Source organism: Pyrgilauda ruficollis, unplaced genomic scaffold (assembly GCF_017590135.1).
Source record: "Pyrgilauda ruficollis isolate IOZ18807 unplaced genomic scaffold, ASM1759013v1 scaffold2, whole genome shotgun sequence".
In the NCBI taxonomy this organism is placed as follows: domain Eukaryota; kingdom Metazoa; phylum Chordata; class Aves; order Passeriformes; family Passeridae; genus Pyrgilauda; species Pyrgilauda ruficollis.
The window spans coordinates 16888300-16913185 of NW_024519206.1; the positions used below are offsets into that span (position 1 = coordinate 16888300).

Below are 24886 nucleotides of genomic sequence, written 5' to 3' on the forward strand. Positions count from 1 at the left end.
TTTGTACAGTGTTTATTCAGCAGGGTAGAGGCTTTAGAGGAATAGAGAAAGATGGTTTAGTTTACTAATTTGTTTTTCTTCATTATAATAAGCTTTTTCCATTATCTCGTGAAGTGACTCTGGTTTTGCAGAAGGTAAGTGATCCCAGTAACCTAGAACAGGGTTTGAGTCAGTGGAACAGGAAGAACGAAATAAATGTTCTGCCCATTAGCTACTACATTATACTCTGTACTTTGCTTATTTGCCCTGTGTAAAACTCTACTACAGCAAGTTTCATTTTTACTCAGTACCAGCCACTGTGTGCATATCATTTGCAGAGGAGACACTAGATTTTCCATCACTTCTCAGTAAAACACTATGATATTTAGAAAAACATCAGAGTAAGTTTATGAAAGAAAATGGTGGTGATTTCTTTTTTTATCTGAATGCCTCGAATTATTTAAACTCTACATTTAGCCAAATCAAAGAAAATGTGTTTGCCTTTATGTAGCCTATTTGGAAAAATTACCTTAGTCATTTAGAAGATACTGTTTCTCTTGCCTGTTTTAAAACACTGTCAAGTCCTGGGAGTCCAGTGGAGCAAGTGAGCAAGCTGCACTTGCACTGCACAGCTCTGGCAGCCTACAGGTGACATCAGTCTTGGCAGAAGAATTGGCACCAAGTCTGCAGCATGCAGAGCTGGACAGGAACCAGTCATCCCCATTCTTTCCATCTCCAAGCATTTTAAGTTCATTCTGACTTGTCAACCTGCACTCCCTTGGCTCAAGGTCAGCTTTAGTGATGTGCTGTTAGTAGACATCTTCACTTATTTTGATTTTTGATTGATCCAAGGGTGATTCAAGTCCCTTCCAGAAGGGTTCTGCAGAGCTGAAGAAGAGGAACATGACCCCTTCCTTGGTAAGAGGTTGCAGTGAGGAGGGGAACCACTGCTGCTCTGAAGTCACCTCCGCTTCCCAAGCATGCAGGCACATACGGAGCCTTCTGGGTAGAGAGAAGCCTGGAGTACACGTGTGTTCAGTAGGAAATGAGTGAGGAGGGAGTGTCATCCTGCAGCATCGCTGGGGACAATGACTCTTACTGGCCAGGTGCACAGAGGTCGTGCTATTGTGCTTACTCAGCTGCGGTGTGGAAACAATTGTATGTTCCTAGCAGGGCATTACAAGAGCTTGCTCATTCATAATTGCTCTCTTATCTTATTCCTTGGCCACAGCAATGCAAACTATATTGAGCAAAGCACATAAACAGTTTCGTCTACCTTCATTATAATGGTAGAGATTCCTGTTTAATTTTTAGTGAAGTGTACTGCTGCTCTGACATTAATAATGTTGACAGACTTTAGTAATGCTGACAGGCTTTATTAATCAGTATTCAGGAAGAGCAATACTATGAGCTTAATTGTGATCATTAAGCACACTATTTAGCAGTCATGATATGACAGTGCAAATAATGCTTGTGGTTTTGCTGATTCACAGTGAAATTCTCAGTATTTGTTCAAAAGAGGATTAATTTAGTGGAAAATACAGAAACTGGGTACTTCCTCTCTCTTCTCTTGCCTTCAAATATAAAGAAAAGCTAGCATCAATTAGTACAGGAGGTTGTTAGATGCCAAAAACTGGTCCCTGTCTCTGGGAAAAGTTGCTCATTCTGTCGCTCTGTATATCCCCTTTTGTTCAGTTTACTGCCAGGCTGGCCTGGGACAGCAGATTTCTGCAGCACACAGGTTTGCCAGGCAGAAAGGCAAGGCAGCCTTCTCCAAAAAGGCAGGCAGACTCCTATCCTACTTAGCCCCACCTGCAGAGTCATACAGTGCTTTGTTCCAGCTGCTACTTGGCCTAGGGAGGGTGGATTGCTGCAGCTTGCTTGAGCAGCCAGGTAAGCATGCCCTAAGCAGAGCCCAGCTTATACAAAATTAATCCATATCATTCTCAGTAAAATGACCACCTGTGGGAATGTGGGACACCTGTGGGATTTGTAGTGGACATACTGGAACAAGCCCACAGCTATGTTGTCCTTAGGTTGTTGTTCAATCAGTGAGTGCTCTGAGAGCTGTTCTGGTTTCCACAAATGAATTCCTGACCTGAAAGCACTGCTTACTAGACTTTGTTGACAAGGTTCATGTTGGGGTATTTCCCAGAAGATGTGTGGGATGTTTTTTTTTTTCTTCCAGACACTAGCAAAACATCAGCGACTAAATCTGGTAATTGTTCCTCCTGCTCTATATCCTTCTCCTACAGCAAGACACTGATCTCAGCCTCTTGCAGCACCAAAAAGCCCTGTGGCCCTGTTTAAGGTCAAGGTAAAAGAATTGTTGCCATTTCAAATATATCACCTTTCCAAATTGAATGCTTTATTGCAGCTAATACTTTTTGTGACTACAGGCTATAGATGTGCAGGGGGATTATATACTGGTAAGCTTGTTGATTTGTCCCTCAACATGGCTGTATCCAGGCATAGTAAAAGCCCCTGCTAGAGAGGTATCCATCTAAAACTTCCTCCTCCATAACCCTGACTACAAAATAACTGCTCTCCTAAAGTGCTTTTTGAGGCTTTTACCACCAGCAGCCTTTCCAAGCCAAGTCTATGAGAAGGAAGGATACCTCTTAGCTATAAGCTTGCTGATTTTATTGCTGAATGATATTATTGCTTTAAGTGAAACTGCAAGAAGCAAATGGCACAAAAAGGACTTAGACTGTGACCTGGCAGCAGGAGACAATGCTAAGCTAGTCTAGTTTTCACAGTTATTCCCTTTGCTCTTCCTTCCAGGCAAGGGAAATGTTGATTTGTTCTGGGACTGCGACAGTTTGCTAGCTAAGAAGGTGAAGGGTTCAAGCAGTGTTTTCCGATCTGTCACAGTCACTTCCCACAGTCTCACTTTCTCAGCCCTTGCCCATTGCTGTGCTGCTTCTGTTTCCACTTGCCTTTGGTCCAGGAGGTCAGTTTTGTTCCCCAAGACAATAACTGCAACCTACAAACCAAACAAGAGGGTGAGCTTGATACCAAAAGCATCCACCAGTCACCATCCTTTTAAACAGTGGACAAGCAGCAACACAGTTAATTCTTGTTCTGTAACTTAGCACTGGCACAAAGTAAGTTGCATGTAGATTGGAATATCAGGGTCTGGGATTTGAATTAGCTTCATCTACTTATGGATGGGAAGCTTGTTTTAATCATAGGATATGCAGGACTTCCCCTTCTTGATACCCCACTCTGGCCCTCAATGATTGCTTGAAGGGAAACAATAGCCAAGAGATCCAAAGTTAAACAGCCCTATTCTCCACTTACTTGGCAATTGAGCTGCCCTAGACAAATGATAAGAGCATGACATCCGAGTAGGTCACAGCAGCAGATGCTTGAGAGATGAAAAAATGCACAGCAGCAGAGAAGGCCTGGATCCCACAGTGGTGGATTTTGCCCGATTTGTTTCTTTCCCAAGCCCCATCCCATAACAAAAATAAAGCCAACCGTGCCAGCAGCCCGGGCAGGCTGGGCTATGGGGCCCCTCTCCCAGTTCAGCCCTGCTGGCTGCCCAGCCCCAGACACCAAAAGCCACCCCAAGAGCTGAAGGGGACAGTCTGCTGAGAGGGACAGATGAGCACCAGCAGCATCCTCTGGGGAGCAGTTTCAAGAGCAGATCTGCAGTTGTAAGGATGCATCCAGTGACTTGTGTCACTGTCACCCAGACAGTCCAGCGTGGCTGAGCTCAGTAGGTACATGAAGCCGTCCCAGTGCTTCAGCTCTAGGAAGTGCCAAAGGCAGTGCTGGCCATGTGAAGCTACCTCTCCTTATTTTAAGTTAACTGTTCTCTAAAAATGTTTTACCAGCACCAGCTCTTAGGGGGAAACCATGCCTACATTTTTAGTTCAAGGTCCTTAGTCAAACTCTGTTTTCATCTCCACACTAGTGGCTTGACAAAGATCTAGTGATAAAGTCCTCTCCTGATGATGATTTGTGGGGTTTGCTGTGGCCACACTTGCTTGCTCTTTCCTGTTCAGGCTAACTCCAGAATGACTTCTGCTTCTTTCCAGCTAGAGATATTTGTCCTGTTCCTGTGAGGTCTGAGACTTCCTTTCTTTTCTACAGCAGTCCCAGGGTGTTTGGAAAAATGCTGCTTTGGGGTATTTTCCCCCTCTGTGAAGGCTTTGAAAGAAGCTATAATCTTCATGTGTATTTACTGCATGCTCCATCTGAATTTTAGCTATGGTAAAGCTCTGTCAGTGTAACAGAACAAAACCTCTATTTAGTATAAAATTTGGCCAGGCTTTCAGGTGTGTGCTGGAGAGCCCCCACAGCCAGCAGAGGCAAGGAACCAGCCATCACTGCTTTCTGTCATCTGCCACACAACAGGGGACTGTGCCACTCAACGAGTTGAAGTTCTGCCAGCTCAGAAGAACCATGTGTGGAGATACATCCCCAATTCAGTAAAGAATTCATTTTAGCAGAGCCCAGTCTTTAGGTCATAGGATCATTAATCTGCTGAATAACAGTTTACCTTAAGGTAGGACTCCTGATCTCACCTTGTACATCTTAAAGCCTATTTTTTATGGAAATCATAGGAATGAAAACTATTTTATCCATCTTACTGTAGCCACCGCTTTTTTAAACGTGTTAAAAAAGTGATTCTCAGTCAGAATCACAATTTTAAGCTCTCCAAAAGGATAAGCAAATTGGCTTTTTTTCTAAAATACCTGCATGCAATGAGAGAGAAGAGTTCTGACAGGTCACACAGATGAGCAGGACACAGATCCTGTCGGGGCTGTGACTCCCTCTCTGCATTACAACATGCTGTATAGTACCAAATCAGGGCCATCACAAAACACAGTGCCTGGGAAAAATTTCCTGCTTGTCCACCTTTCCTTGCCCTGCAGGGGAGTTATGCTTGACTCCTGTGTCCCTGATATACATGACAGTCTGCAGCTCACACCAGCCCTACCACCTAACATACCTCTCCTGTGACTGCACATTCATCTGCCGTCAAACTTGAGCCTGCCTTCCTCTACCACCCTGTGTGCTGTCAGTACAAAACAAGTTACACTTTTGCAAAGTCTCTCCCTACCATTATCCAATTAATTCTTCATGCTTTTTTTTTTTCTTTTAAACAGCATAAAACAGGCATTTGGAAAGCTGTAGGCTAAAGACATTTAACAGGGAAAACTACTCCAGAATATAGATACTGTAGGAAAAGCTGTAATGCTAATGCCACATGCAAGTTATATTTGTTTAGCTAAGCTGGAACGCTGTCAGCTGAAAACACTAGCTGCTTTCTAAGGGAAAATAGAGCAGTCATTTCACACAATTGAATTGATTCAATATGGTTGTTAAAATACATTAAAGCTGCTTTGCCAATTGACTAATGTCTGGGAGACCCATTGTCAATTACACTAGTTTGTAAGCCATCAAGTACATGAATACAAAACAAACAAAGATAATACCCTTCGTTACATTATTCTATGCACTTGACTTCCCCTGTACAATATCTAAAAAAACATGAGCTGCACTGCTGTAGACCATATGTTTTATTAGTCATAATTGTCCTGGCTGGTGCATTCAGCTGACTCAATTTTAGCTACAGCACAGGAAATAAGGAGGAAAAAAGCCCCCACCGTTTTGCATGACCTGCATGGCATGTGAATTAAGCTTCCCTGGCATGTGAAGGCCTCCTTTTGGCTGGGTTGCCCAAAGCTGTGGGTACCTTCATTTTCCTTTGTACACAACGTTTACAGAAACAAAAGCTGGGCTTTGGGACCTTAACTTCCTATCACTGATACAGCATTTAGCCAAGCACGCGTTTACCTCCTTTTTGTCCCTGAAGACATCGATCTCCCTTTTGAGCAGTTCGACTCTTTGGAACGCCTCGAGGCTGGTCACGGCGTACACCAGCACGAAGCCGTCAGCCACAGAGAAATAGTGTTTGGGCAATTCCACGCCCTCCTGCAGACCCCTGGTGTCATACAGCCGCAACTGCTCCTTCACGCCCCGGTCTGTCTCCACCGATGCCAAATACACATCTTCCATTGTGGCACCCTCTTCTAAGCCTGTTTGAAAACAAGCAGGAACGTTCCACTGCTCTAAGTACAGCCTCACTATAAGAATTCTTTGCAGTGCAGCAGAATTTTTCCCCACAGTAGCTTTCAGTGTGTGTTTTACAGAGTGACTCGACCAGGCCTTGACCTTGCCTGGCATCTCCATGGAGGGCTGTATTCATAGATGACTGCACTAGCTATTTCCACTGTAAATACATTAATATGTAAGCACATGATTATGCCTGTAAAATTAATCTATGCAACATGCACATTCAGAATAGGATAAAATATATGCTCTCCTCCCAAGTTTTCCAAACTCCAACCACCCAGTTGTACCAGTTCTGTGCCAAACATGCTGCAAAACGAGCCTGCCCAAACATACCCTTTTGGAACAACAGCCAGGGAACACCAGATAGTCAAGTACTAACATCTTAAGCCTACTTCTTTGCCTCATAATGAGCTGGATCATACTGCAGAAGCAGGAGCCAAAGGAATAATTCTGGAAATGAATGTGTATTAAGTGGTATAACTAACCAATACGTGAAATTAAGCCAGAAAGGGATGTTTGCAGGCAAACAAAGTTCCATACTATATTTACTCAAATACACAGTGAGCTTTTTCCATCCCCTAGGGATTTAAAATTACTCAGATTTGCTAACAGGAACAAGTTCATTTACTGCAAGGCAAGAGCATGCACAAGGTAACAAGCTTTCATATGTGTATCACCTGTCCACCCTGATTATCAGCATACTGGTCCTCCTTCCTTCCTCCTTTCCACACAGTAAATGTGAGGTTATTCAAGGCAGCTTGCTTTGAACTAATTAAAATTATTTTTTCCTAAGCCAAACCTGAAAACACATCAATCACCTTAGCTTTGTGTTCCTCCTGGATGCAGGTGCATAAGGTTGCAGGTTGAGACAATCTATGTATAGTGTAGCTGGGCCACTTTCAGAGTTGGTTTTAAGTATTCATATAAGCCCTCTGCAACCCACGTTTTTGCCTCCACTGCACTCCTATAAACAATTGTTTGCTGCTGCAGGACTACAATAATGAGTCCTGCTTTATTCTCTTTGTCTGCCAAAAAGGGACCATTTTTAGTGTATTGTTTAAGAAAACACAAGGGATTGTCTGGCCTATGAAAATAAGGATTTTGCTATATTCAGTGACACTATTCAAAACACTTCACATTGACAAACAAGCTAAAGCATTCCACCCACGCTGATGGTTTCCCATGATGTATGCAGCATTCCTGTGCAGGAAAGTGGCACAAGCTGTTCTTTTTGCCCCTCTCTGTGCAGTCTTCATAGATCAAACTCTTATTAGGTTTCCAAAGATTTAATTTATCTCACCTCCAAATATAGCCACGCTAATGTGTGGGAGCAAAACTAAGAACAGAAGGACAAAGCAAAGGTTAATGAAAAGAAGAAGCACAAATGCATCCTGTGTGATTGTAGAATGTGTTAAAGAGGCACTTTTAAAGACTGAGGTAGTAACAAAGCACTTTCTGGATATGGCACTGTTGTTTAGACACAGCACTATATTCTTGCTCTGCCTTGCTGCATTGTACAGACAGGTCAAGGAAATATCTAGCATCAGTAAACATGGCTTTGGCAAGAAGGAAAGAACCATAAGTACCTAAGCTTTCTTTTTTTAAAAGCAACAAATAATACTGTAGAGTTTTTCATCCTCTAAATGCTACACTGTAATCCAACAGCCTCTAATATATCCTTGTTATCCTGTGACAATCGCTTCCTAATGGCATTAAAAGCAGCAGTGAAAAGTACGTCTTTTAACATCCTATTTAAAAACTAAGAGGAAAATTTAATACCTGGGACTTAACTCAGCAGAATAGAGCAACAAATTTTGATGTGAAATAGGGAGGGCACTTAGGAGGGAGTTGAAATTTATGCACCAGTATCACATTCCAGAGGTGAAATTTCATCTACATGCACTGGGGGAGGGAGTATATGCAAGTAGTTTCCTAAGTAAACATAGAAAATTTTTAGAAATACCTGTGTCACCTTATTCTAGGCCCTGCTCCTAAAGCCCAGACCATGTACCAGATGTATCTTGCTGACAATGACATTTACACTTCTTGTTAGTAGCATCCCATTCAAACACTCCCTAGGTCTCCATTCAAAGTGGGTCAGGCAAGTTGTTGCAAGAGAAGCAACACTAGTCATTGTCCTAGAAAGGTGCTGGCACCATCCCATCCTCCCTGCCACAAAGATCCTGATTCTCCTTCCCTTCACTGGCATCCTCAGGCATCTTTCCACCACCGCTGCCTGGGTGGGCAAGGGCAGCTTGTGCTGGGAAGTTCCTGTCCTGCTGCCAGTTTGAGTAGTTTTTCCACGGAGCAGAGCACTACAGTGGGCCAGCTTTCAGGTTCAGAAGTTGAAGGGGTGAAGGGAAACTAATAACATAGTGCCAAATGTCACACTTCTTTTGAAAACTAAAGATATAAAAAATATTGAGAGGGAAAGGAGGAATAGACAGAAGTGATGCCACTCTCTAGCACCTACTTAGCTGGTGCAAATCTTAGGAGAGGCAGAAAGGTCTTTGTTTTTTACCAACTGCTGCCACAGAGGAACTGCAACGGGAAGCCTCCGTCACAAATTGGGTGTTGTTCCAACCCCTTGTGGCTTCCCAATGAGGAAAAGAAAAGGCTCAATATACTAATACTGCACACTTAGGCTAGGCACAGCAGATAAACTGCAAATATCTAAGTAAATCAAAATTTCAAGAGGGATGGAAATTCAGAAGTTCCCAGTTGGATCTTGAACATTAATGCAGTACAAATTCAGTGTGTTCTTGAGTACTTTTGAAGATCTCCTGTGTAATCTCTTTTTCCCCTTTTCCAGAGGAATTCAGCAAAGAGCTCCTAAAACCTGCTATTCCTTATGTTTGTAAACTGCAGAATAACAGATTTTCTTATTTAAATCTCAAAAGACAGTGTATCAGAGGATCCCTGACTTGGGAAAGAGCTGGACAAACCTCAAGAGGAGCTGTTGTGATTAGATTTAGCTGCTAGGGAAGTACTGGTCCCACCAACAAATAGCCAGGTCTTCATGCTTAGCTATATACATTCAGCTATATACATTCAGTTCCATTTTCATCTATTTCTAAAATGCAAAGCTGACTGCAACTCTATCACCAGGTAATTTTAATTTAAGGAGTGAAGATGTAAAAAGGTGTCTCTGCCCACGGCAAGGGGGTTGGAAGAAGATGATCTTTAAGGTCCCTTCCAACACAAATAATTCTATGATTCTCTGAATGCATAATTAGGTTAATTATCCTCCACATCCAAAGTGTGTAAGCCAAAACCCAAATCCCTCCAGCTGGAACAAGTGAGGCAATTTCTCTCATTATGGCTCCTACCACAGTAATATATGGTGTTTTCATTCCTAGCTAGTAAGAGGATCTGAAGTAGCTGCTTGTGAATAACGTGACCATGCCAGCTGTTTACACAGCCAGGAGGCAGAGATAAGTTTTCTACAATGGAAAGTTCTCATCTCCTCCTGTTGAGCTGATAAGTTTTAGTGTAGGCTGAAAGGCCAGAAATATTTTAAAGGCAGAAGAAAGACTCCTTTCTGCACCATCACTGAACAGGAACACTGTTTAAGGAAAAATATCCATCTTCTTTACAGACATGTCCTGTACCAAAGCTAAGCCAGAAAGTCTCCTGCTAGCCTGGTCAAGAGAGGTCAGGCCAAGCAGTGCCAGGTACCACAGGTACTTAGTGGGACAATCTCCTGCTGCTAGTCAAGGACCCTTTTCATGACTGAGGAGATAAACTGGCCCCTTCAGGACAGCAAGGTGGAGGATTTGGATGAACACAACATTTAAGTCACAAAAAGAGAGATCATCCCAGGTACCAGGCAATCACTGAATCATAGAATAGTTAAGGCTGAAAAAAATTTCCAAGATCATCGAGTCAAACTGTTCAATCAGCACTGCCAAGCCCATCACTCAACCATGTCCCCAAGTGCCATATCTGGTTTTTGAACCCTTCCAGGAATGGTGATTCCACCAGGTCCCTGGGCAGCCTGCTCCAATGCCTGAGTAGCCTTTCCCTCATTTTTCCTAATATCCAATCGAAACTTCCCCTAGCACAACTTGAGGCCATTTCCTCTTTTCCTGCTGTTCGTTACTTGGGACAAGAGACTGACCCCACCTGGCTACATCTTCCTGTCAGGTAGCTACAGAGAGCAATAAGGTCCCATTTTAGAGCCTCCTTTTCTCTGGGCAGAACACTCCCAGCTCCCTCAGCTGCTCCTCATCACAGTAGTGTACCAAACCCTTCCCTTCACCAGCTTAATTCTCCTTCTCTGGACACACTCCAGCCCCACAATGTCTTTCTTGTAGAGAGGAGCCCAAAACTGAACACAGGATTCTAGGTGCTGCCTCATCAGACTGAGCACAGGGGGATGATCACTGCCCTGGCCCTGCTGGTCACACCATTTCTGGTACAGGCCAGGCTGCCATCAGCCTTCTTGGCCACCTGGGCACACTGCTGTACCTGTATATGTACCACATACACATGTGCAATCCTCAGCAACGATTTGCCCTGACCTATGGCAATATATAGTCCCTACATGACTCAATGCTAAATCTGCACCCATTTCAAACATTTCCTTTCGGTTTTTTTCTAATTCCTTGTATTAGTTTGGTGAGAGTGTCTGCCTTGCAATAGCTACATTATTTTACATGGCTCTGAGAGTGTCTCTCATTTATTTGTCCTCTCCTTTCCCATCTTGGGACACAAGGCAAATTCCCTTGCAGTTTAAAGCCTAGCACAAAATCCAGTATGAGACATCATTGCTCACACGCTACAGGGACACAGATAGCCCTTTTTGGGGGTATTCCTCCTTCCTGAGTACTTTTTCCTCTTTGACTCAAGCAATCTCAGTGCCTTTGCAAGACTGTTAGCTGCTGGCCACGTAAGTAACAGCGGCACTCAGGGACTTCATCCATGACAAACCAGGGAGACCTGAAGGTGCTTGTTTTTCTAGGAAAAGAAACAGTGCAACTGGGTTTACAGCACCATCACCAAGCACACAGCCAGGAGCACGGGCTCAAAGCCAAGGGCTTTACATAGCAGCGTGAAACCTCCAAGGACTCTAATCACTTCCCTGACACCAGCTGTGCCACCACTCCTTTTTACAGGAAAGTCAACAGGAGGCACGTGAGCATTGACAGACTTGTGGCTGATTTACAGCCAGGAGGAGGCCCTCGTGACAGGGGCTGTGACACCTCGGAGACACCTTGTGCTCTGAGCCTCCAACCAAGTTTTTACAGGAAAGTCAACAGGAGGCACGTGAGCATTGACAGACTTGTGGCTGATTTACAGCCAGGAGGAGGCCCTCGTGACAGGGGCTGTGACACCTCGGAGAATGGCAGCAGACCTTGTGCTCTGAGCCTCCAACCAAATTCTAGCGTGCCTCTTGTCACTGAGAGGGGCATGTGCCTGCTATCAGAACGGAAAGACTCCCTCTGTTGGCTCGGCCATCCTCCCCACGGCTCCTGGGCCCTTGGAGCGGCCGCAGAGCTGTTCCTGACGTCAGTCAGGAAGCACAGGTTTTGAAACAGCTTGTGTCCATGTTGCCATGCCTGGTGAGCTGCCTTGGTAGTTGGCTCTGAACCGACAGGCTTTCAGCAAACACACTAGTCCCTTCTTGCCTCCAGCCAAAAAGGCCAGCAGCCAAGATGTACATATCAGCTTTCTGGAGCTCACAAACTTTAGGAAACGAGGATCAGGATCCTGTAATCATGTTTCAGGTGTGGAAGGGCCGACCCTGCAATGGTAGCACCATTGTGCAGTTTAAAGCAGCTCAGCTAAGGAGCAGTCAAAGACTCACCATTCCTCAAACTATGTCTTTGTGTAGTGAGATCCTCACAATGGCATCCTGCCCCTGCAATTCAGCAGCTAAATCAATACAGAGTGGAACAGTAGCTGAAGGTCTTCTGGGAACCATTTCCACCAGCCCATACTCCAGGCAACCCCTGCCACAACTGCCTATGTGCTGAGGAAGAGGCAGGGAGGATGGTGACCACCCAGCAGGACTGCCAAAATCACAAGCTTGTTGGTCCATCCCCTCAAATGTGCCTGATGGCCTGTGTAAGGGATATCAAAATTGCTGGGCCATGGGAAATCATCTCTTGGGGGTGCAGCAGCTCCGTAATGACCCTCTCCATATCCTCATCTTGTTTCTGCTACTTGCCCTCTTTCTCAGAATGTCTTAGGAATATGACTTGACCAAAATCACAGAAAACAGGAAACTACCTTCTTCCTTCTCCCCTTGCACTCTCCATCTGCTATCAGCTGTTCCTTCCCTTACCAGTAACTCCAAAAAATAAGAGCAGAGCTGCAGGCAAGGCAAAATGATCTTTTTAAGTGCAGGGCAGACAGGGGGGAGGTCTGTGTTGCTCAATGGCCAAGCTGGAGCAGGGCATTTGGGAGTGACAGAGGGACACCCACGGCTAAACCCCAGGCACGAGGCCTCCCTCCGGTTATGTCAGCCAGAGTCCATGACGTTGTATAATCATGTACATGGCTGGCTCCATAAATAGCTCCTCTGATCAGCAACACCCGAATATCCTTCCTGCCGGGGTTGCTAATAGGAGGCAGGAATTAATGCAAGGCAATACGATTTAAGTAACGTGGCCTTGCTCGTGCTGCTCGGGTGTCTCTGACAGTCACCCAGTCCGGCACAGAGGAGAGGCAGGGCGGCAGCAAAGGGAAAAACCTTCAGCCTGTAAAGCTTTGCAACCTTCATGTTGAAAACTACACGGGGCTACGTGCCTAGCACTCAGTAGGATGCTGGAAACAGATGTTGCTGCAACATTAGAGGAAATCCTCCTTTTAAACACGGGTATTAGCACACAGTTCTGTATCACGCTTTGCCAGCAAATTCCTCCCATCCACACATTTTAAAGGTGCAGTGCTGCAAAGCGCCATGCTAGAAATCCTTGTGTTTATCCAACAACTTATCCCAATGTGTAATTTACCGGCTCAAGAAAAAAATGCAAAGTGACTAAACATCTCCTGTCAAAGCCCTGGTGCCACCCCTTGTTTCTAGGTGAGGCAGGAATAAACTGTCAGCCTGATGATCATTGCCCTTCCTTTCAAAGCCAAATGTGGAAATAGAGGGAAACATGCAGGCTCTGCCTTTGTTCCCTTTCTTTTGTGCACAGCAAATATCAGGCATCCCCTGTTCCTCTGTCAAGTCTGTTTTCCCCATGGGGATTTTTTAGAGAGTGGAGACACTTGGCCTTCAAAATTCAGCAGAGAACGTGAAACCTAAAGCTGAGCTGTTTTTCTTTCCAGAGCTTTGATTAAATGTTAGCCAAAACCAAGTAAAATAAAGATTTAAGAAGATGAAACAAAAGTCTAAACAGTGTCTACACTCATCATGTGACAGCTATTTATTTTTCAGACATCCACGGCATCTTTCAGGGACAAGATATTTCTTTTGTAAATACGCAGCAGGCACAACACCTACTTTCAGTGTTTGTTTCTTTTTAAACATTCTTGTGTTTTATTACTGGGAACATCATGGAATGGGTTCTTCTCCACGACTCCTTTAAAAATCCATAAGCAAGGGACTGTGAATTTTAAGAGCAGCCCAGAGATGCTACACAAAACCATATTAATTTCCTCCTTCACCTCAGTGCAGATCGCAGTCCTCCATTATTGGTGTTTTGGGGCCCACACCGACCAAGATGCTAGAAAAGGAAACAACCTCCCCCCAAAAGTAAAAATGTCTCACCAACAGTATGCTTTCCATAGAGAAGCTGCTCCAAAATCGCAGTCTTTCCCACCGAGGCCATTCCACAAACCACCACCTTGTAGCCCTTTCCCATGCTTCCCGAGGGCCGGTTCCACGGTGGAGCCCTGTGCAGACACGGGAGGCTGTGAGCCTGGCACGGCACAGGGATGGGGATGGGGATGGGGATGGGGATGGGGATGGGCACGGGTGGGAGCCGAGCCCACGGAAGGCGCAAGGCAAAGCGTGAAGCAGCGGGGGCACAGCTCCCTCCCAGCGCTCGCCAGCAACTGATATTTTTAGGACTAGAGTTTCCTCCCACACTATTTTTTCAGGTTTTAGGCTGCTGCCAGTGGTGCTGATGCTTGCCTGCAGCCTCGACACTCGTCCTGTCAGGTTTGGGGAGACCGGGAGTGCTGGAGCATGCACACCCCCGGGGCAGGGGCTGTGTTTGTTGGCGTGTGTGTGCACGGCGTTATCGGGCTTCCTGGGTTTGCAGTGGGCTTGATGGTATCTCATGGTACCAGGATGGCCTCTGGAAATGTGGTGGCAAGAAAATGGTGGTTCCTCCCCTTTTGTTCTGCTGATAGAAAGTTTCTAGCTTTTATGGACGAGGAGCTACAAAACAGGAGCGTTAAAGGCAGAAGCACAGGAAAGCAAAGGCAGAAAGCAGGTTTTTTTGGTTGGCTTTAAAGCAGTTTGGTGGGTGGGGGGTGGTTCTAGCAGGAGGCATCCAGCAGCTTGGGGCACTTCCCTCTGCCAGCGAGCCATGGCAGGGCAGCAGGCCCTGACTCTGCTGTTTGCAGCCACTTCCCACAAAGAGAGGTGAAGAGTACCTTTTCTGGACCAGGAGGGGCTGGCGTTGTCCTGCTTCAATTCCAGTTTAACCAGGTAATGCTTCACAAGCCAGGGTGCTCAGAAAAGCATACACTGAAAAACAGAAAGGTCCTCTTGCAGCCGCAGGTGGGGAGGAAGAAAGGACTTGCAGGCTAGGAAAACCTAACTCATAGAATCATAGAATGGCTTGGGTTGGAAGGCAGCTTCAAGATCCTCTCCCTCCAGCCCCCTGCCATGGTAGGGATGCCACCACTCAGACCAGGTCACTCAACACCCCATCCAACCTGTGCTGTGCCATATGCAGGAGGGAGGGGAGCAGGGACAGGAGCAGTGGGTAAAGCCAGGGCCTGCAGAACCAGGGACTCCATGGTGCCTTCTCCCTGCCCTCTGCTGATCAGGTTTTAGGATTGGTTTTAAGGCTTTTTTTTTTCTCCCTTAGCATTTATTATTTAGAAGAGAATATAATAGAATCATTAGGTTGGAAGAGACCTCTTAGATCATCCAGTCCAAACATCAACCACTGCAACCACTAAGCCACATCATCCAGCACCAGATCCAGATGCCTCTTAAGCCCCTCTAGGGATGGTGACTCCACAACCTCCCTGGGCAACCTATTCCGATGCCCGACTGTCCTAACAGTGAAAAATTTTCTCCTAATACCTAACCTGAGTCCCCCCTGTCTCAGCTTAGGGCCATTTCCTCTGGTCCTCTCCCTGCAAAGTGACCGGCCTCAGCCTCACTACATTCTCCTTTCAGACAGGGATGAGGTTCCCCCCGAGCCTCCTCTTCTCGAAACTAAGCAAACCCAGCTCCCTCAGCCCTTCCTCATAATCTTACGATTTTTAAAATAATTATTATTTTAGAGATATATTTTTTAAGGCTTCTTTTCAGGGTTTTAAGCAAAGTCCCACCCCACTCCCTGGCCTGGGGCTCTTATGGGGGCAGGGGAGAGGGGGTGTCTGCGGGATGCCGCATCTCGCCAAGCCCCTGCCCCAGGCGCAGCCCCGGCCGGGCCGTGCCCCAACCCGGGCCCGGAGCGCGCCCTGGCGCTGTTGCTCAACGGTGGCGCCGGGCCGGGCCGGGCCGGGCGGGGAGGGACGCGCGGCCCGCACGCCCGCAGGACTACATTACCCATGAGTCAGCGCTGCCGCCGCCGGAAGTGTGTTGTGGCCCGAGGGTTTGTGGGAAGTAGGGCCTTTCCTTTCCGTCGCTGGGCGCCATCAGGTGAGGGCTGGTCCGCGCGCGGCCTTTCCCTCAATCCGCGCCCATCCCGGGATCCGGGCGCCCATCCGCCCGTCCCGCCGCCGCGCCCGCCCGGCTCCGGCTGGGATGGGGCTGCTCGTGCGGCGCGGAGCCTCTGGGAGGCCGGTGGAGAAGGGCCCGCGGGCCGCGCCTCGGTGGGGCGGGGAGGGGAGCGCGGCACCCCGGGTGGCCCCGGCGCGCCAGAGCGGGTGCAGGTCGGTGACAGACGGCGAGCCCTGGTTTGCGCCGGATTTGCGGTTTGATCGTGGGGGTTTTCTGTGCCATTAGGCCGTGAAAAGGTGGGGTGGCCGGGGATGGGAATGGATGAGCTGTCGGTAGGCAGGTTCAAACAAGAGGGGTATCCAAAATCACTCTCGAACTGTTTTTTGCGTGTTTTTACATGTAAATAAAGTGAGCTGCGTGTGTCTGATAGTGAGTTGGGTGGGGGCTTGATGGAGATCAGGTACACGTGCTGATTGCTGCAGATGTGTAAGGCCTCAGAGATTTTTAGGAAAACAGCAGTAAACATGATAACAAAATAAAGTAATAGGTGATTTTTGAAACGCCTTCAACTATTAAGACATAGTTATTTGAGACATATTGATATTATATTCATATTATTGAGACATATTCCGCTTATAAGAGGGAGTTTGTAATAATCATTGTTTTCTTAAGGACAAAATTTTACCTGTAAGAACTTTATCTTGATCCTTTGCTGAAGTCTATACAAACTATCCCCGATGGTGCTCAGTAGAAACGATTTTTAAAAACAACTTTATAAAAACCCACAGGGCATCTGTGGAGCAAAACACAAATGTCAGTAGCAGTAGGACACCGAGCTGTGACACATCTTTTTTAGCACGACACGGTCAGTAATGCCTCATCTTACTTAAAGCCCAGTTTCAGCAGATGTGCAGGAAGGTCTTGTCTCTCCTGAGATGTGGGAGGCACCGTGTGAATAGCTCTAAGGAAGCAAAAGTCCCAGTCCAGCTCATTTCTTAAGCAACTGTTAAACTTCCACTTTCTAATAAAACTGTTAAGCTTTCACTTAGAAGTAAAAACTTTACTGAAGTCAGAGTTAGCAATAAAGGCCACACTCCTCACAGTCCTGTAGTTCTTGATAGATTTGTATGCAAAACTCAGGTCAGGTGTTAATTGTTGGGTTTGGTAGTATCAGACATAGCACAGCTGAAAATTTCTCAGTTGAGGAGTTTAACACTCCAGAACGAATAAAAGAGGAAGAGAATTGCTGGGAATGGTGCCTGCAGGGTGTCATGCTGAAGGCTGCCAGGTGTGATCCGTGTTCCCAGATGTGTCAGTGGTACAGGGAAGCGGGAGAGAGCTCCCTGTCTTTCAGTGGTGCAGTGCCCTCATTGGAAGATGTTGACTGGCAGTTGTTCCTGGTGCACTGTTTTCACTGAGCTCTCTGTCCAGCAGGTAGACAGACATGGGTGCCTACAAGTACATCCAGGAGCTCTGGAGGAAGAAGCAGTCGGACGTGATGCGGTTCCTGCTGCGCGTGCGCTGCTGGCAGTACCGCCAGCTGTCGGCCTTGCACCGCGCCCCGCGCCCCACGCGGCCCGACAAAGCCCGCAGGCTGGGATACAAGGCCAAGCAAGGTAATGGCACGGACAGCTGAGGTCCCTGTGCCTCACCGTGGAGTGACATGGCTTCCTTTGGTGACAGCAGAGTAACAAAGTCGGAAACTGAAGTATCCCCCAATAAACTGAAGTGTCCTGTATGAAACGAACAGAATATCATAAATGTCCTCAGTTGGTAGCAGTGCCCACAGCCTAAAACCTTGACTTAATTTCACATCTCTGCCTTCTGTTGCTGTTCTGGCAGGTAAAGATCAAGTGGGCTTCGGCCTCAGTTTCTGTTCTTGTGCAATGTTAGTGCCACACAATTGAGCAGGGGTTTTAGTATCCTAGGTTAGGGGGATGTCCTTACTCTGCCCAAGTTTTGTCAACTGTTACTTTGACTTCTTTCAGGCGACTGAACTGTGACCTTCTAGAACCTTGAAAAGAGCTACAAGAGATCTGGATAGAGACTTGCACAAGAGCATGTAGTGACAGGACAGGGGAAATGGTTTCAAACTGAAGGAGCAGGTTTAGATTAGATACTAGGAAGAAACTCTTTACTGTGAGGGTGGTGAGGCGCTGGAACAGACCACCCAGAGGAGTTGGGACTACCCCATCCCTGGCAGCGTCAGGCTGGATGGAGCTCTGAGCAAGCTAGTGTGGAAGGTGTCCCTGTCCATGGCAGAGGGGTTGGAACTGGATGATCTTTAGGGTTCCTTCCAACCCAACCCATATTATGACTGTATTACAGCTGCAGGCACTCGAGCAAGATGATGGAGTTTGTACTGTCATTGAAAAACAGTTACTGGTCAGGGAAAGAAATGGAAAAAGTGGCCATCCATGTGTAACTGGTGGAAATCCATTTAAAAACCTAGTATATTTATACACAAAGAAAATAAAAAGCTAGGACTTGACACTTCTGTTACTATTTGTCTAGTTTTGTCATTTCTCAGTGACCAGATTTCAGCAGGGTTTGTGGATGGCTTGTGCTGCAGTACTTTTTGAGTGCTGCCATCCGAATTGTGCAGTTTGGGTAGTGGTTTTGCTGTTTTGGTGGTTTTTTTTTTTTTTTTTTTTTTTGGGGGGTTTTTTTTTAATGATTGTATTACAGTATAGCTGTAGCTGATCTTAGTTGGTTTGGGACAGGATAGTGAAAAGGTGCCATAAGCACTGGTTTGGAGCCAAAACCAGTTGCATCAGGATATCCCTTTCCTTACTCAGTTGTGATATGACTGAAGATAACAAAACCATCTTGCACTATCTTCCTCAAGTTGTGTATTTTGGTAAAAATTGGTGAAATGACTTAGTGTTGCAGCACTTCATGTAAATTTTGGGGGATTGGAAATGCAGTACAGGAATGAAAATTGTTACTAGAATTGCTCTAGTTCTTAAGTCACTCTTTGTTCTAGGTTACGTTATTTACCGTGTCCGCGTTCGCCGTGGTGGCCGCAAACGCCCAGTCCCCAAAGGTGCAACCTATGGTAAACCTGTGCATCATGGTGTCAACCAGCTCAAGTTTGCCCGGAGTCTTCAGTCTGTAGCAGAGGTGAGTGTTTTGGTTATTGCTCACAAATTTGGGTTGGAAAGTTTTAGTCTGTAAAAGCTGAAAATACTCAAGAGGCAAAAAATACAAGACCAAACCAGCTGTTTTGTTAATAAGTTGTTGGTAAGATTTTGAATAATGGTGGCAGGAAAGCAGCAGTCTTTAAAAACTATTGAGACAATACAAAAACTATTCAGACTTTTAAAATGGGGTCTATGGGAACCACTTGAGTGGTCTAGTGAAGTTCATACTTCTCAAGTATGCCACAATATTTTGTATGAAAAACACATAACTAGTCCAGAAAATAAAGCCACAGAAAATAAAGAGCTGGGCATGAGAAGTAAGAACTTGCATGTGCTAAGGTGTGGATCACCAGCTGTAGGTGATGGTCCTTTCACAAAGTACACGTGAGTTCCTGTCCTAAAGCCTGTAGCACCTGTTTGTGTAGTAGTGCTGCACAGCATGCTTAGCTGTATTGCAGGAGCTGAAGGCAGTGTGCCAGAGAAATTGTGCTTCTTTATAAAAAACTGGTACCTCACAAGCACACAGCTTGGTGGTTAACTTATTTTTAGGTGAGATCTTGTTACTGAAATACTCAAAATGTAAACTTCGGTTTGATGAGATCTTGTAAGCTTCATTGCTATCACAGTTGTAGTCTGGAAGAGGTGGAGTTCTCACCTTTACCAAAAAACCCCTCTTTCAGTGGGTTAGAGTTGATAGCAGGCTGCATTCTCAAACTAGACATTGTGGAAAAAGGGTGAGTGTCATTGCCTTTCCATCTTGAAGCAGAAGACTATTCTCAGGACTTTGAAAATATTGCTGAGTGACTTCTGCAAGTTGAATATGGTGGGATTTTTTTTTCAGGGAAAAAATATGAATGGGTCATGCTTATTTAAGAGAAATACAGGTGATGAGTTTGAAAATTAAAAATACTGTTCTGTTTTCAGTGCTGATGGCATTCTCTTAATATGTGTTATTCCCGGACACCTGATGGCTAATCACATGCTCACTTAGGTCAGCTATGGTTATTTCCCTCAGTTTTAGCTTCAAATTTTCTGAATCTGGCACAGTCTTTCTGGAAGACTTAAATTTTTCAGATTACAAGAAAAGCCTCAGTTGGAGCTCCCATCCTCGAATAGAAACTGGTAAAGGGTGATTTGTGTTCTAATATTTCATACAGGTGTTGCTCTCACACTAGAATAAAAGGACTTGAAAAGATGTTATTCCATGTGCAGAAAATAGTCAAGCTCTTTAGGAAAGCCTATAACAATAGGTTAAAATCACACTGGGGAAGAAGCTGAATGGGGTGCATTGGTTCATGCTTCCTCACAATGATGATAAAGTCCTACAATTAAACACACTTAGTTTGTTTTAAATAAGGAATATTCTTGACAGGAGAAGCAGATTGAGTTGCATAATTGCTATTTTCTGCTTTGTTTTGTTTTCTAAACTAAGATTGTGTCTTCCTAACCACAAGTGAGGATAGGAATAGCACACACTAATATGCCAGCAGTGGTACAAAGATTTGTTACATCAGCTATTCCTTTACTCCTACCATTACAGGCTTACATTCTGCAGAAATTTCTTTCTCCCCTGTAGCTTTGGATGTGAAAATTAATCAGTCTTTCATAACTTCCCATAAAAGATTGTTCCATCACCCCAAGTGCAGCTCATGCTCTTCATCTTCACATTGAAGTGATTTTTAACATTGTGTTTTTACTGACTGGGTGCTTCTGTGTACACAGAGTTCTTTCTTTTGTCAACCAAGCACCTTCCTGCTCATGGTCTTTAAAACCTGTTTCATGCAGGAATCCAGACAGCCTTTTTTTTTTCTTCCTGCATGAAGAGTGCCCTGAATCCATGGTTTTACAGCCTGTTGCATTTATTTTTTTCCTCCAGGAACGTGCTGGCCGTCACTGTGGGGCTCTGAGAGTCTTGAACTCATATTGGGTGGGTGAAGACTCCACTTACAAGTTCTTTGAAGTGATCCTGATCGATCCCTTCCACAAGACCATCAGGCGGAATCCTGATACCCAATGGATCACCAAGCCCGTCCACAAGCACAGAGAGATGCGTGGGCTGACGTCAGCCGGGCGCAAGAGCCGCGGGCTTGGCAAGGGCCACAAATTCCACCACACCATCGGTGGCTCGCGCCGTGCGGCCTGGAGAAGGCGCAACACCCTGCAGCTGCACCGCTACCGCTAATTCTTGTAAACGTGGCCATCTAATAAAGATCATGCAGGTTGTTCAATTTAACAGTGCTTCTGCTGCTTCTTGGGTTATGTGGATAAGCGTAGAAGTCTCTGGGAGTTCAGGTGGTTCCATATTTTGACAGGCTTTTGAAAATATAACTTGATACTTGTGGAGATTGTAGGCCCCGAGTATAGAGTTCTGTGATGGGTTTCAGTTTTGATAACGTGGAAGGACATGTGCAATGTGTATTGAAGCCCAAAGGCTGGTCAATGTTCTTTTTTCTCTTGGTCCGAGTTTATTTAGTCACTGTTTGTAGGTTGGGGTCTGTTTGTCCTGTGCTTGGACTGATGGCCAGTTTTGATCTTCTGCAATGAGATGTAAGCTGAAAGTGCTCATTTATTTTTTATGGGTAATTAAATACTAATGGCTATTTTATTTTTCAAGTTCTGGTTTTTTGTACTTCTTCAGTGTCAAACCAGCTCTTGGGCCTCTCAGCTACAAACATTGTCTAAATCAGATAAGCACAGAATGGAAAGGTAGAGCTTGCTCTCTACATTGCAGTGCACAGTATTAAAAATGTGTGCACATCGCAAAGAATGATAAGGTTTTAGGCTGAACAATAAAATACTGACTGTAGAGTAGTAGGTATTGCATTTGTCAAGACTGAGGGGGGACAGTTTCTTAAACCTTCCAGATACCAGAACAGAAAACATGCATCTGTGTTAAAGAGCTGCATTCTGATTTACTCTGCATGGTTAGGTGGTAGAAATGAACACACTTGGGTAACAGTTACAGTTGAATGTACTTAGACTAGGTTTTGTGAAATCACAGTGTGACCTTTTCAGCATGAAGTCTGTTTGCACATAAAGGCTGGGAGATTAAATGCAGGTCCCGGTAAATTAGGTGGATGGCTGTCATAGCTTCCACAGATTCTGTATTATATCCATTAGGATATAATACATATATTTGTGATAGGAAAAGAGGTTGATAGAAGGCTGTGAAGAAGGTTGACCGAAGTAACTGTGTCTTCCTGAAACTTCAGCTTGGGATGTGGAATGTTTTGGGGTTTTTTCCTGAGATTTAAAACATATCAAGATTTTCCCTTTCACTGAGAAATTCACTTAATACTCCAGTTTAAGTTCTTACCGGAGGGTTACAGTCTAAAGAAGAGACATTTTGGCAGTGTGTTCTCAAAGCCAGGAATTACAGCTCAAGGTGGCAATTTTTGATGGCATGTTTTGTTTGATTCAAACAAGAAAAATGCAAAATAATCTTCTGTTAAAAAGTGGTAACAGTATCTGCTCTAAATATGGGAGATTTTTTTAGCCTGTCCTTTAAAGTATCACTGATGTTCTTGAAAGATAGTCCTGTGATGTTGTAAGACAGGAAGTTCCTCAGAGCAAATTTCATGAGTGAGATCTCCCCTGAGCATGGAGGGGGTTATTGCAGAGAGGGGGCTGATCTGCCTGGTTTGTAGATTTAACAGCTTCAGGTAGTGCCAATATGGCCAGAGTGTCCATTCCTTTGGAATTACTTTAGATAATAGAGTAGGAATCAGGCTGTATTTTCAGAGCTCAGCTTTTTAATTCATTAGCTGTACACAGCATGTTTGAGCAACATGGTCTAGAAAAAGGTGTCCCGGCCCATGGCAGGGGATTTGGAACTAGCTGATCTTTAAGATTCCTAACTCCAATCTATGATTTTTTTAAGGCAACAACTTCACGACTGATGATACTGTACTGGGGGTTCTTAAGCTGTTTGGGACCCTTGCCATTGATGGGGGAGGGTGACAGCAGGTGACAGGGCAGTCAGCACTAATGCTGTGTCATTTGCCAGCTTTTAAACCTTGCAGCACGTGGCAGGTGTCCTCAGTGAGACCTACTTTAGGGTGGCCCTTGTGGTCCTGTAATTCTTTAAAAGAATTTAAATTTTTTAAATTTAATTTTAAAACTTTAAAAGAAAATACTATCCCCTCTGAAGTTTATTGAAAGCTGCTGATGACAGTGTATCTAAAAGGGCATGGTATCTAGCAGACCAGTGAAGGAATTTGAAACAGATGGTGGTGCCTTCAGAGGATGCTCTGGGTATGTACAGCTCATTCCAAGTCTTTAAGAAGTCATTTTGCCTTTGTGTCTTTCCACACTGGAAGTGTCTCATGCTCTTAGACAGGATTTTGGGTTTGAAGGGACATCATTGTGCGGAATTCATGTGAAGTGGAAAGACTAAGTATATTTTATTAAAATCTTTATTTTAAAAAGGCAAAACATTGAGGAAAAACTTTTTTGTTTGGGGTTGCTGGCTTTTGGAATCAGGGTTAGAAAAAGGTTATGTGATCTCTGCTTTTCTACTTGATTTTCAAACCTGTTGTGCAAGTTCAAGAGATTGCAAGTAGTCTGTGTTCCTTAAGATTGTGGTAGAAGCCAGTCATCTGAGACAGTCCTAGTGAGAGGCTGTAACGTGAGTTCAGTCTTCCCCAGACACCAAGGGTCTGCCTGAAACAGGGACACTAAGCTGTAGCTGAAGGAGGACAGGGGGAGGGAAGAGGAAGCTTCAGGAATTTCACTAGGCAAATCTATTAAGACATAGAGGAATCTAGTAATCTGTTTCCAAGCCATCTACTTGGCTCTGTTTGCAGGACTGATCATTTCTCAGTCTGAGCAGGCATGTTTTGGATGTAATTAAAATATCTATCTGGTTTCTAGGCAAGACAAAATGAATACCACAGTTAAACTTCAGAAAAGTGGGGCTGTACAGTACCAGTCTGGTTCAGCCTGGTTTTAGGTTCTGTTGAAAATAGTTGACTGTGAGCTTTTATTAGGCTGCATTTCACTTTTGTGTCAGCTGCCTAGATTAGCTAATCACTCAGCTTTTTGTACAAGGTGAGGACCTGGCAAGGGCACTATTTCTGTCCCGAAGGGTGGGATGTGTAAAAACAGATTGTGTGATTTAGGATGTTCTTTAAATAAGCAAGTAGGAAACTCCCTTCCACATAGCTAATAGAAGTGCTCATTACTTGGCAACACGAGCCAGGTTGAAAAGTAGGGACTCACTAATCAACAGCGAGTGTAATTGTTTCCTTGCTTTGTCTCCGAAGCATTGGGATTCTCTGCAAGGCAGCTGTGTGCTGCTGGGAAAGGCATGTTGGCACGATGCCTGCAAAAGGCACAGATGCTGGTAGAGGAGGCAGTTGGCTCCTTTCTTGCAGGAGAAGGTCATGGAATTTCACTGGTGATTTTTGTGGGGGCCTCAGAATGAAGTAATTAGCGATGGAGGAGAGTTATAGCTTGACTTTCTCGCTTATCTCTGTCCTTGTAATGCAGCAGTTGTTCCCTAGCCTTGACCCAGTAGAGAAAAGTGACTGCCTGTGAAGAGTTCTGTACAGCTAATGAATTAAAAAGCTAGGCTCTAAAAATAGAGCCTGATTCCTACTCTATTATCTACTCACTCTCCAAGCTGGGAAAAAACACCATATTTTTGTACGTCCCTTTTCTTTTCCAGCAGACACAAGTCTAGTTCGGAGAGTATCAAGCCAAAATACTCAGAGTGATGGAACACTGCTGCAGCCACAAAAAAAAAAAATCCAATTTGGATTTGAATTGGGTGCTCTTTTCTGGGGCTTTGAGCAACCACCAACTTTTTGATTCAGTCCTTTTAAAGTAATTGTTTGAAATGTAAAGCTGTATGAAAGGATGGAGAGAGCCTGTA

The 24886-nt window shown here is 44.9% G+C and overlaps 2 protein-coding genes across 5 annotated transcripts; one reads left to right on the plus strand and one right to left on the minus strand.

Annotated features, from left to right (window-relative positions):
- Window positions 1-2325: 2325 nt before the first annotated feature.
- On the minus strand, window positions 2326-15462 carry NKIRAS1 (NFKB inhibitor interacting Ras like 1). 3 transcript variants are annotated; one of them, XM_041466390.1, is made up of 5 exons: window positions 15289-15462; window positions 14623-14716; window positions 13790-13914; window positions 5791-6032; window positions 2326-2965 (listed from the first exon to the last, which is right to left on the minus strand). In XM_041466390.1, the coding sequence occupies exons 3-5, from the start codon at window positions 13881-13883 to the stop codon at window positions 2726-2728; spliced, it is 576 nt and encodes a 191-aa protein (XP_041322324.1). In that variant the 5' UTR covers window positions 13884-13914; window positions 14623-14716; window positions 15289-15462; the 3' UTR covers window positions 2326-2725. The 3 variants fall into 3 exon arrangements, with proteins under 3 accessions (XP_041322324.1, XP_041322325.1, XP_041322323.1); XM_041466391.1 differs by lacking the exon at window positions 15289-15462 and adding an exon at window positions 15113-15130; XM_041466389.1 differs by lacking the exon at window positions 15289-15462 and having other exon boundaries at window positions 14623-15059.
- Window positions 15463-15771: 309 nt separating this feature from the next.
- On the plus strand, window positions 15772-21244 carry RPL15 (ribosomal protein L15). Of its 2 annotated transcripts, none has more exons than XM_041466177.1 (4): window positions 15772-15847; window positions 17300-17484; window positions 18855-18991; window positions 20888-21244. In XM_041466177.1, exons 2-4 carry the CDS (start codon window positions 17313-17315, stop codon window positions 21191-21193), a joined length of 615 nt encoding a protein of 204 aa, XP_041322111.1. In that variant the 5' UTR covers window positions 15772-15847; window positions 17300-17312; the 3' UTR covers window positions 21194-21244. The 2 variants fall into 2 exon arrangements, with proteins under 2 accessions (XP_041322111.1, XP_041322112.1); XM_041466178.1 differs by having other exon boundaries at window positions 15810-15847; window positions 17303-17484.
- Window positions 21245-24886: the final 3642 nt, after the last annotated feature.

What these genes read in the sequence shown, in the direction of transcription:
- RPL15 (XM_041466177.1), top strand. Translation starts at nt 17,313, where the DNA reads ATGGGTGCCTACAAGTACATCCAGGAGCTCTGGAGGAAGAAGCAGTCG. An exon ending in GGGATACAAGGCCAAGCAAG is followed by an intron (nt 17,485 to 18,854) that starts GTAATGGCACGG and finishes TCTTTGTTCTAG; the next exon opens with GTTACGTTATTTACCGTGTC. An exon ending in GTCTTCAGTCTGTAGCAGAG is followed by an intron (nt 18,992 to 20,887) that starts GTGAGTGTTTTG and finishes TTTTTCCTCCAG; the next exon opens with GAACGTGCTGGCCGTCACTG.
- NKIRAS1 (XM_041466390.1), bottom strand. Translation starts at nt 13,883, where the DNA reads ATGGGAAAGGGCTACAAGGTGGTGGTTTGTGGAATGGCCTCGGTGGGA. An exon ending in CTATGGAAAGCATACTGTTG is followed by an intron (nt 6,033 to 13,789) that starts GTGAGACATTTT and finishes GTTTTCAAACAG; the next exon opens with GCTTAGAAGAGGGTGCCACA. An exon ending in TCTTCAGGGACAAAAAGGAG is followed by an intron (nt 2,966 to 5,790) that starts GTAAACGCGTGC and finishes TTTGGTTTGTAG; the next exon opens with GTTGCAGTTATTGTCTTGGG.